Source organism: Micropterus dolomieu, linkage group LG18 (genome assembly GCF_021292245.1).
Source record: "Micropterus dolomieu isolate WLL.071019.BEF.003 ecotype Adirondacks linkage group LG18, ASM2129224v1, whole genome shotgun sequence".
NCBI lineage: Eukaryota > Metazoa > Chordata > Actinopteri > Centrarchiformes > Centrarchidae > Micropterus > Micropterus dolomieu.
In genome coordinates this window covers 19,765,765-19,778,190 of record NC_060167.1, presented here as the reverse complement: position 1 = coordinate 19,778,190, position 12,426 = coordinate 19,765,765, and the positions used below count along the sequence as shown (strand labels likewise).

At 37.8% G+C, this 12,426-nt stretch overlaps 1 protein-coding gene across 2 annotated transcripts; it reads right to left on the bottom strand.

Moving 5' to 3' along the window:
• Positions 1-2,507: 2,507 nt before the first annotated feature.
• Positions 2,508-9,999, bottom strand: srsf3a (serine and arginine rich splicing factor 3a). 2 transcript variants are annotated; one of them, XM_046029062.1, is made up of 7 exons: positions 9,880-9,999; positions 9,146-9,202; positions 5,899-6,109; positions 5,687-5,821; positions 3,506-3,544; positions 3,333-3,419; positions 2,508-3,224 (listed from the first exon to the last, which is right to left on the bottom strand). In XM_046029062.1, the coding sequence occupies exons 2-7, from the start codon at positions 9,150-9,152 to the stop codon at positions 3,197-3,199; spliced, it is 507 nt and encodes a 168-aa protein (XP_045885018.1). In that variant the 5' UTR covers positions 9,153-9,202; positions 9,880-9,999; the 3' UTR covers positions 2,508-3,196. The 2 variants fall into 2 exon arrangements, with proteins under 2 accessions (XP_045885018.1, XP_045885020.1); XM_046029064.1 differs by lacking the exon at positions 9,880-9,999 and adding an exon at positions 9,663-9,684.
• Between the last annotated feature and the right edge of the window lie 2,427 nt (positions 10,000-12,426).

Here is a 12,426-nt window from a genome sequence, read left to right as displayed (position 1 = left end):
TCATCTAACTGATGAGCACCTCTGACTTCAGATATGAAAATCTCTTCTTGTTTCGCATCTGTAGGCAAGTCCTGTTTTGGTGGTGAAAAATCTGCTTGCTCAACACTGTATTTTGGTTCTGTGTTCTCTCTGGGGCTGCTTTTTTCTGTGGCTATCTCCGCTGTGATAGAATATTTTATACCTTTTGACTTTAAATGTGAGTCGCTCACCAAAACGTTGTCCATTAAATATCCACCCTGCCTGAACAATTCAGTGTCCACGTCTCCTTCCTTGTTTTCTTCTTCTGTAACAGAACACACATTGGGAAGTTCTTCATCTGGCATCTCTGTAGAGCTTGTTTGGTTGATAAGCTGCTGATCTACTGTTGAACTTGAATGTAAACTTGAGCTATTATGCTGAGAGATGCCAACAAGTGTGCCGACATGTGCATTTTCTTTGACTTGATCACTATCTTTGTCAGATTGATAAGTGTCAAATATGTTGATTCCTCCATCATATTTATTGTTAGGATTTGAAATTTCCTGCTTGGTAGCAGAGTCATCAGTACTTTTCACCGTCAACTCAGAATGGTATGTGTCGCGGACTTCAGGTTCGTCTATCAGGTTCATAGAAATTATTTCAGAATTTTCTGTGGCATCATGGATCACACTTTCAGAGAAGTAATAATTGTCTAGCATTTCTGTTGGCTTATTCTCCTTTCCATGCACTTTATTTACAGCACCATCTGACTGATGAGCATCTCTGACTTCAGATAAGTTGAAAATCTGCTTTTGCTTCTCATCTGTAGGCAACTCCTCTTCTTGTTCAATACTACATTCAAGTTCAGTATATTCTCTGGGGCTGCTTTTATCGGCGGTTACCTCTGGTGTGATAGAAAACTGTTTAACTGCTGCTTCTATATGTGACTCACTCACCACATAGTAGCCCTGTAAATTTCCATCACGTGTTAACAATTCTGTGTTGTCATTTCTTTTCTTCCTTTCTTTTTCTGTTACAGAATCATTGGAAAGTTCTTTCTCTGGCATCTCTCTAGAATTTGTTTGGTACTGCTGATCTACAGTGGGATATGAAGGTACACTTATACTACCAAGATGTGCATTGTCTTTGACTTCCTCACTCTGAGGAGTGTCGGTGTATTTGTCCATTCCTCCCTGCGTGGTTTCCTCAAATTTACAAGAATCTGACACCACTTTACAGTCTTTCTCATTTTCATATTGGTCCGTTTGCAGATTTTCACTTTTAGGAATTAAACTTTCCAGGTCAGCCTTTGGACAGTTTGTTATAGTTGAACTCTGAACCTCAGGTATAGTGGCCGAGTACAATGTGCTGCAATGTGTCGCAGACATATCATGCTCTCTCCCATGACATAATTCTTCCTTCCTCTCAGGTTGTATTGCCAGTGACATTTGGGTTGTTTCGGGGGTTTCACTACCCCTAATCTTTTCCTCAACTTCCTCTCTAGCTTCATAGTATGATTCAGTCGCCAATTCCTTGACATGCTGTCCTCCTTTATTTTTTCGGCTAGACCCCAGCTTTCTTCTGTGCCCTGTGTGTTCTGGTGAAGGTGGACGATGGGTTTCAGGTGAAGAATTTTCAGGATTTGTCAATAGATTTAATGATCCAGTATGTTCTTCTGGTATGTGACTTTTTGCTACAGAGGTACTGTCAGCTATGTGGATCTCGTCAGCGTCAGAAGTTTTATTTTGGTTTGCTGCCGAGCGGCGTGAACCAATTCTTTTTTTCTTAGAAGTTTGAGCAGACATGACTTCTAATCTTGTCTCCTAAAGCATGAGACATTCAGTCATGCAATGTGTCAGCAAATCAAGTTTAAATCCCTCAGAATCAGATAACATTAACTGTATCTCTAGAAAATATATACAACTATAAACATGTACTAGTAATTTCTGTCTCTATTAAGCTTCTGTTAGCTAAAGGGAAACATTCAAAACAATAATCTTTCTCAAACCCCCCCCCCCCCCCAAAATATTATGCATACTGATTTTTTTATTACTGCAACTGGCATACTACTAAGTCACTCTAAAGTAAAACCTGTTTGTCAGTTCCTTTAAAAAAATAAAAAATAAAAAAAAAGATAAACTGCACCAATTTCATAAATGATTTTAGGCCTTCTACATACAACGCCACATGTACTTACCACCAAATCTGGCACCTCTGTCGTCTCACAACATGAGCGGCTTGTCAATGTCAAGTCATCAGCATATGCTGAACAGTAACATGCATTTCCTCACAGAGGAGTTGTTCCGTTTCTGCAACCATGACTGAGAGCTTCCTGTGTAGGTTACACATGCAGCCTTTATCACCCAACAGCGACAACACACAGTAGGCTACTTCCTGAATTATATCAAGCTTAATTTTCCATATGTAGATGTTCTTATTTACAAAATGTCATTTGAATACTGCACATGGTAAGTTTTTACATAATATTATTGGTTTATGTAACTTAAAAAAAATAAATAAAAAAAAAAAAAAAGGGCAATGAGGACATATCACCTTAAGAAAAACATTTATTGAACAAGTTGTTTAACTGCATCAGCACAAATTGCCAGAGCTCAGAGAATCAAGCAAAGTTGAATAGAGTAAATGCCTTCTTTTGCAAAACTGATATAGGTAAAACACAGAATTACAGATGATGTTTTAGGCTTCAATGATACTGTGAATGACCTGTATTTCCAACATTTGTTGTCAGTCTGCTTTCTGTCACTGGTGTAATATAATTTGTGATGCAGCTCAGGGTACACATTGCCAGTAATTTAAGAGTCAACCATGAATAAAAAAGCAAATAAAAACATATGAACTTTAATTCAATGGTTTACAAAAAAAAAAAAAAAAGAAAAAAAAAAAAAAAACCACACACAGGATGGTAATGTAAAACTAAATCCAGTATTCCATTTCAAAACATGCAGGGTAAGACAGCAGAATTCAATGTATGCTCCATAGAGTAAGTTCAAAGGCAAAAAATGTTTTTCTGTAAAAATGGGTAAATCTAGCCATCAGAACAGACAAAAGGCGAAAAACACTTCAGTCCTTTGTTGTTAATCAACAGACTGCTATTACACATATGTAATTTGGCCAACCGGACACTGCCTTGAGCTGGCAAACAAAATCTAAAAAGAACATGACTATAAAAATTTGTATTTTCACAACCATAGCAGGATCCGGCAGATTACCATCGTCTTCATTTCCTCTCGGTAGACTGGGAACGACTGTAAAATAAACAAACTAGTGAATAAGTGCAAAATGACTGATATTGAAAAAATTTTAAATATTTTAGTGATAAGACTTAATAATAATCAGTAATACTTCCAATTTACCTCCTTGACTGTGAGATGGATCTTGAGCGCTTTCGGGTCTTTTCTCTGGAGAGAGACCGATATCTGCGTCTGTCTCTTGATACAGACCTGGTGAACAAAACCAACAAAATTAATTTTGTCATTCATTATTGGCAAACGCACAGTTTAAATAAAAACAGTTGTTTTAAGTTCACCTGCTACGACTGCGGCTGAGGCTCCTCCTCTTCGGTGATCTGTAATGTAGGTGAAGTTAAAAAAAAGAAAAAAAAAAACAAAATTAGTAAATAGAATTTAGCCCTTCCTATCACTAATGAAACCTTTTGTATTCTTGATCCTTAAAGAGACATGTGTAGTAGATCCTTGTCTGTTAATAGAAGGATCATCTGCATCCATGAACTGCATCAAGATCAACCCATTAAAAGGAAACTTTGTCCAATGAGCACCAATCGTGGAGCCAGATTTTTAGAATATAGTGCTACATCAGGGCTCGACATTAAGGCTTGCCTAGAAAAACATATTACAACTTAACAAATTAAGAGGTGGCAGAACTTTCTTAGATCATTTGTCTACTGCGGTGCTGCTTTAAAATTGGTTTCAAACACTGGAGGCAAAGAGCTTGTGCAAAATGACCTATACAAAGTCCAAGATAAATGTAAATTGCTCCATACAGTGGACATGATCAGAAACTGAGACAGTGACTGTTCTCACTTTTGGTTAAAAAAGAAAGTGAACCCCTGAATGGTGCTGTGACTGTAGCATTGAAACCATTAGAAACCTACATGTGTTGGCTCCAAGATGGCTGCAAAATTACCTTGATAAAACTGACATTTTAAATGTAATTTTTAAATTAGAAAAACATTCATGGAAAAGGAGGATAGTATTAAAACTACAAAAACAAAGTACATTTTATTCCAATGAATCTCACTCAAGATGGCTTAATGTCGAGTCATGAAAATGCACTTGGCAGCGCAAATGCTCTGCGAACATCAGACTGACAGCAAAGTTCCTTGACCACAACTTTTGATCTTTAGATTTTTGCAGCTCTGCACTGAAATTGCTCTAACTTACATAAATGCTGAGGGAAAACTGTCAAGCAGCTTTGAAAGCTAGATTAAGCATAAAAACTACAAAGAGCAGGATAAAAGAAACTTACTATTTTGGGGGATTTGGACAAGATAGAAATGACGCAAGGAAGCCAGACTGATGGTGAGGGAGGTCGAATTGCAGAGAGGATTTGCCACATGATGCAAATGTTGGAGATATGAAGTTGCCTGGTGGCTGGTTGGAAGGGGTAGTTGTAGATTTTCCCTGCCTTTTGGGGGGGGGAGGATGGGAAGGGATGTAAGCCAAGGGCTGTTCCCGTTGATACAGTAGTTGTGTGGAGAATAGAAAAAGTAAAGACGCTGATTGGTTGATAATGTGAAGTGGGCCGCTGTCGATTGGGTTAAGGTTGGAGGAAGAAGAGGAGGATGCTGGGAACCGCATGCTCAGGAACCAAAAGGTTGGTGGAACCTGACGACTGGCGGTGCGCCTGGGTCATGTGACAACACCAGCCAAGCTGATTGGGGCTCGCTGGTCAGCAGTCACATGATGCTGTAAGAGGACTAGTTGACTGACTCAGATGGTGAGAAGCGTGGTGGTGACTCTGCAACGGGGTTCAGTTTTATTAATATATGGCAACTGAACTCAGAAAGAAAACAAAATTTACACCTGCAGAAAGTAATTCTAGAAAGTACCTATAAAAATGTTTGATGGATAATGGAGTGCCAACTGTGTCTCTTAAGATGTCCCCAAAAAGCAAATATCACTTTTTGAGAGCTTTGACCTTTTACAGACATACCGCTATAAGAGTTCATAAATAGTCACATACTGACATAAGATGACTTTGGACAAAGCAAAATTGGCACAGATGAAAATCCCTTGAAACAAAGTTTAAAAAAATATCACTCCAGTTAATGTAGGATTATATTTTTAAAACACTTAAGGAGAGGGAGTGACCTCAATATATCAAATCCTGAAGCAGCCAGATGCACAGATTATCTATTGATGAATTCATTTTCTAAGTGTGCATGTGAGCACCAAGAGTGCCAACAATTAAATTTAGGTCATAGCGATGACCAATCAGAAACTTTATTTCCTACTATTAAAAAGGTTGACAAAGCTTTAATAGGTCTGAGATCTAAAGATGAGATATTTTTTGCAGTGTGGGAGGCTGTTAGATTTAAATGTCTTTGCCAAACTAACTCATATTTTTAAGGAGTAAAAACACTAATGCTTAGTGTGTGGGGTCTGTAAATCTCCTTTGTGCTTTTAAACACTGCAAATGAGACTGTAAATAAAACAGTAAAATTAATTGTCAAGTGGGCAATCCATACCTGCGTCTGCCTGGAGGACTACGTCGCCTAACATCTTCGCGAGGGCGTCTATTCCAGGATGGAGGAGGGCCACGGCTCCTAGAGCGTTTTTCTCCAGTGGATAACTCGACACGCACACGACAGCCACACATGGTTCTAAGCAGAAGTCATCACATGAGTGGGGGTGGGGCACAAAAAGAACCACCTCTAAAAAAATGTTTTGAAAGATTTACCTTCCATCCAGTTCTCTCACAGCATCCGCTGCATCTCTGGGGTCTTCAAACTCTACAAAAGCAAAGCCTGGGGGATTCCTTGCAACCCAAACACTTCTTAAAGGACCATAGTACCCAAAAGCTCTTTCTAACTCTGTCTTGTTTCCATTGTTTCCTAGATTTCCAACGTAAACCTTGCAGTCAAGGGGACAGTCTCGATTAAGCGCAGGGTCTGAAAGAAAGACACCAACACAAACATGGAGAGATATGATGAATGTTGCATCATTATCTCTTATTCTGCATTGCCCATTTAAGACGTGTAGGCTGAATGTACAGAGTTAAAGTATCCCAATATATTAGGTAAAGATATGCCAAACCACAATAATCTCAATGACAAAAATGTACTTCCTTATAAATGTTTCCTTTTTGGTGTGAAGTACATGGTTCAAATGAACTGGCTTGTTTTGCCCAATTTGTCTTCTTTAGTTTGGTTTGAACGTTGAGAAAGGAGTTTTTAATAGGGATACCACGATGTATGATCCTGATCAGAGTCCTTTAACAACGAGTATCTGCCAATTCAAAGTCTGATTCAACACTTATGCGTTTGACACACTGAAATTGCTGTAGACTACTACATTTGCCACAACGTATTCACAAGCAACTTAATCCAAACACTGGAGATCCTTGTTCAAAACTATTAAGTTGAAAAGCTTAAATTATTGATCAGCTATACATAAAATATTAACTGAGAGAATGAGACTCCTGAAACTGATGTGACGCGATCTGCTAAAGACAAGACAGATCACTCTGTTGGAGTTGTTGGACCTACAAAAATGGTTGTACAGCTCTTCCCTCAAAAATTATCTTTGAGCACTGACACCAGCTTGTAGAGAACACCTGAACAAGACAGGTTTAATTTTGGCCCGCCATCAAGTTGCTCACTGAATTCATGTTAATTAGCAACAGTTGATCTGACATTTGTCATTTTAACCGGTGGACGCCCCAGCTGAAGTTTGACAGCCTTGAACTGTCAGACACTTAGCCATACTGTTTATGAAGAGGAAGCTATACTTTTATTATTGCTGGTTGTACAAAGCCATTCCTGTTCTATTACATGGTTTTTCATTCAACTTGAGGAAATTGCTTGCCTGTATTAAACAACAGAAATTGCTATCTAGCGATTTTTATAAACCGCTTGTAAAGGAAATTGATATTCATATGATTAGGGATGCCACGATACCAGCAATTCAGTAGTCGATACCAGTAACATTCCTTGATATCGGTAAAAAAAACAAAAAAACAACAACAAATAAACTGTAAAAAGAAAAACAAAACCATAAATCTAATGTACTTCAACATACATGCTTTAAAAACAAAAAAAACTAACCGTCCAGGACAGATGAGGTGTTTTGATGTCAATATATTCATAAAATGAGCAAACTAGCACCGTGCATATTTAATTATCAAATTAATTACTTAATTTTCTTAATCTCACAGGTGTGAAATGTTTAAAAGTTATCACTATCTATATTGGCAGCTGTCTAAGATTTTCATATTGAAAAACAACAACAAAAAAAAGTTATTGATGACTGAAATGGATCGTATTGCACTTTTGAGATGGTCCTCCAGTTTCCACCTCTTTTCTATTTGATAAGTGGCTATTTCACATGTTTGATCTTCGTTACCTAGCAAAACAAGTACAGACATGTTTTCAGAATTTTAGTATGGACTTGGTACCAAAATATCAGTTCACGTGACATCCCTTATGATATAAATTTATATTACAATAACAACTTATAAATACAGTCATGGCAGATTTAATTCATAATACAATCCCTATTCAGAATATGGGAAACTATTTTTTTATAATATGAGCTACTAGTGCTCTAAAGTACTCTTCAAAGACAACAGTAGTGATGCTGCCAAATGTTATCACAGTGTGAAAAACTGATTTAAAAAAAAGCCCGTCTGACATGGCAATGCATTTAATGCAGTAAGGTTTTAGTGGCTCAGATCATGGTGACAACGCCCCAGAATCAGCCATCATCGGCATGCCCAGTGCGCAAACTATAACATCACTTTCAGGGGAACTCTCTATCTGGGTGGGGGACTGGGATGTGTGTAAATAAAGGGTTGGAAACCCAAAAGGAGTCTACTAACATTAACCAAATTCAAACAATACAAACAAGTGATGTCCTCCTTGACAGTAAATGCAAGCTGCTAAGTTACCAAACTGATTTAAAGGCAACAACAGAAAGTTTTTAGCCATTTTTAAAGTCTCTGATGACCACCTGCAGAATAGTGATTTTGAATTTCTTGCATTATTTGTTTAGATAGCTGCTACATTTCTAGAAGATTAGTATCTATTAGGGGTGTAACGGTACATGTATTCGTACTGGACCATTTCGGTACAGGACTTGCAATCTTTAGCGTCATATATTAGGCTTGCTTTGTGTGTGGAAAATGCGTAAATTCTGAGTTTCCACATGGACATATTAAGTGGTGGACCAAATCTCCGCCGTGCGGCGCTTCAGCGCTACACAAGCAGCCGCTTTAGCCCAGCCTCTCCCTAACTAGTGAGTTAAACATCACGGCCAGTGCAGAGAAGCCAGAGCTTTAAGACCCTCCCTTATTGTTAAGGTCTTCTGTTTGGGAACACTTAGGTTTCCAGTGAAATACAACAACGGACAAGTCGATTTCTGTTTGAAGTCTTTCGGCATTTAAACAGACTTTTTTTAAATCTGGGCAGGCCTTCAAGCTGGGATTGATAATGCCCATAGATGGAATAAAAAAATAAGAAGAATGCTGCACTGTAATCTATATTATATATTTTTTAAATTATATTTTATTAGCTGTATGTGGCATTGTTTTGACAATATTTTATTTAGTGGAGAACTTGTTAGTAGTTCGCAGCAGTAATTTAATTCTGCTAATTCTTAAATATAAAATGTATTATGTGTAATTTGTAAGTTTGTTTAAAAAATTGTTACACGCCTAGCATCTACGCAACTAATATAATATTAATTCAGGTGAGTCACTTCCTGCAAGCCCTGCAGTAATTATACTACTGCTTCAAAAACTGTGGATTCAATCGGTAATCCAGTCATTTATTTTATGGTCATCCATCAAATAAACAGATAATGAAAGTAGATGTGTCGATCTGGGTGGCTTACTCCCTTGGCGAAACGGTTTCCTGGGGGAAAGTCTGTACTGTTTTGACCTGGAGGGTTAAGTAACTTCAGTAAAGTAACAACGTAACAAAGCTTACCACTCATTTCACCAAGTTTATATATCTTCTTGTAGAGTATCCCAAAATCAGATGTGCCTGAAAGGAAATAAAGACGGTCAGAAACTGTCACAGCCACATACCTGACCTTCTAATTCTGCATCTACAAGTTACAGGTAACTTAGCTGTTAGCTGTAAGTTAACATTATTCTCTGCGGAGCTTTCTCAAACCACCGGAGGGCTGTTAATGTTCACTATAAACGTTAGTGGTCTAAGTGCCGCTAAAGTCACAAGATTAAACATTACTAAGAGTTGCCCAATTGTGTAATGACCACAATAAAGTCACTCAATTGTACGTTATGCCTTTCTACTTAAATATTTAAAGCTAACGCTAGCTAGGAAACAAAAGTAACGTCAGATTATTAGGATTCGTCGGCTTGTGCGCAAAAGCAAGTAACGTTAATATTAACGTTTGACATTATATTCATGCTCTTTTTTAGTGTAAGACACACATTTTGCTGATTAACACAATCACGGGTATCTAACTTAACTTAAGTACCAAAGGTGTGTGTTGGCAGGATTCCCAACGCCTCATACAGCTATGCAAAAATTACCGATGAGCTTCAACAGAATGTGGTAGCTAGCACATTTAGCATTTAACACGATGAAACGGTTAAAACGAATATTTACTTCTGGGCCCTCCGGCATAATAACCAACGTGATACAAAACGTGGAGGGAATCTAGTAGATAAATATGTTAAAGAAATGTAGCTCACCGTTTTTGTAGCTGTAGTGCGACAAAAAAATGTTAGCAGCAGATTTCACGCCGCCCGTTTCCGTTGCTAGCTTAACTTGTTATTAGCACCGGTACCACGGCGGAAGAACTAGTCGGTTCTTTACTTCTTTGTGTGTTTGTGTGGCAAACTAATGTGACATGCACATACCGCCACCTGCTGTACCGGAGAGGACTATCGGTCACAATCACAATACACTAAACACAGTGTATCATCCTTACTTTCTCCCGTTTAAAACACATCATTTTAACCAGAAATTCATTGAAGTAAAATATTTACTCATTTCTAAACAACAACATATTTTAAAAATTATACTAAGAAACAAATTGTTAAATATCCCTGCAATGTAGCCTCCATAAATCAACACACCACTACATTGTAGTCTGTTGAAGTTATTACACTATTGTGTGTACTGCTATTTTACAGTACACAGAGAGTAGGACTTTGTAGTGTTTCTAATTCTGCATGGGCTACAGTAATCATTCAGCCAACACCATCTCTGTCCCCCTCAAAGGGAGCCACTTACATTTTCCAGGCACGTTTTCTTCCCTCAACATCAACACTCTGTTGATAGATAGATAGATAATAGATAGATAGATAGATAGATAGATAGATAGATAGATAGATAGAGCTGATGTAGTTCTGTAAGGCAGAGTGAGCATGTTGTGACTAAAGCATTATAAAGTGCATAGTGCAACCCTTATCTGAAGTATGTACACATTTAATATAGGCCTACTTAAATATTAGCAGCATCAGAAGTAGACTACTTAATAGTGGTGGAAGTAATAACAGTATGAAAAGAGGCAAACAGATAGATAGATGGATATATAGTACCACACTTTGCATTAGTGCAAGGGGCCAATTTTACAACATTTTATTACCGTGGAAACAGAAATGTTGCTTTCTTGACAAATGCCATCCTCTGCCTTTGACTATTTTCTCTGTCCTCTCATTGATGACTTTTGATTTCAAAACTTGTCTGTGCTTCAGGGGTGAAGATTTCCTCAATGGCTGTTCCTGTTCCTGTGTCCTTCGGCCTGGGTGTGATCTTTTTCCAGATGTTTAGTGAAATACTTGATTTAACACTGTGTGAAGACATGTGGCTCCTCTCCCTTAAACATCCCCCACTGCTCTCCCATGTCAAGACGTTTTAAAACACAAAATGGCAACATGCCCATATTTACTTTAACGCTATGTCCTAATGAAAAACAAATTGTTCCACAGCAACACAGACAAAGCAGAAAACAATCAGGAAAAATTATTATTGAAAAAGAGCACCAAAGCTGTATGTGATGGAATGTAACTAAATACATTTACTCAAGTACTGTACTTCAGTACAATTTTGTAAAAGTATTTCCATTTGATGCTACTTAGAATTTTATATAACAAATATCAGTTTATAAAATACAAAAAATTTATAACGTTTAAACCAGTGGTCCCCAACCAACTACTGGTTTCTGTTTGTGACTGTGTGTTGTGATGGAGTGTCTAGTTATTGACATGTTTCAGATGTCTATGAGTACTTAGCAGTTCCACCAAAAAGAGATTCTCCCTATAAACTTCTTACACTGGATCTTCAAATAGGTTTTCATGGCCCGAAGAGGGTAAAACTCTCCAATAGAGTAAAGTCTGAAAAATTTTATTTGACTTACGTCGCAGAACTGTGTTTTTTCTTCTTTCTTTCTTATTTAGTAATTATGTTTCATGTTGATGGGAATTACAAACTTAATTCATGCAGTTTTAACTGTTGCTGCCTGCCGTTACTGATTACTGTGCAGGGAAGATAAGTAAATCAACAGAGCAGGAGGGTTATTGCTCAACAGGACAAAACACCCACAAATGACCCCTTGAGTGTAAGTGTTCAGGTGGGTGGTTAGATACTGTATGTACACTTCCTGTATAGAGACACATTCAAGAAGTAACAGAGGGGAAGAGGTATGCGTAACAGAAGTCTTTGTACCTCTTTGACCCTGAATCTAACTGCTCACTCCTCATATTGCAAAATGAAACATAAAACAAGGGTATATGCATATTTGATCTTTCTCTGTTTGGAAGCGGAAATCTGCAAACAGCTGGAGTTGATAGTGAATTTAGTGAGTTTCACCTGTTACTTACCATGTTATGTTAATGCACTGGCCCTAAATATTGTCTTTAATCTAACCCATTTTGTTGGGCTTGTTTTGAAGCATCCTCTTTCGTTAACCAAAAGGTTACATGTCCTGTTTGTATCAATTGTTTAGCGATGTCACTCCCTACTATGTTTGGATGTTTGGGCTCTGACTGTCATTGTGAGCAGTCAGATTAGTTGGGTAATTACTCAGCTGAGTCAAGCTTTGATTAATGATTGCCTGACATGAGAGATGAAATGGCGATGTACTAGACATCCCTGTAACTGATGCCAGATAATTTAGTGAAGAACAATAACTCTCATTAGCAAAGGTGCCCTATGAAGGAGAGAGTTGTTTCCCTTTCAAGTTTCAAGTTCCTCATTGTTTGGGCTCCCACAAACCGCTGCAAGTGTAAAAATAA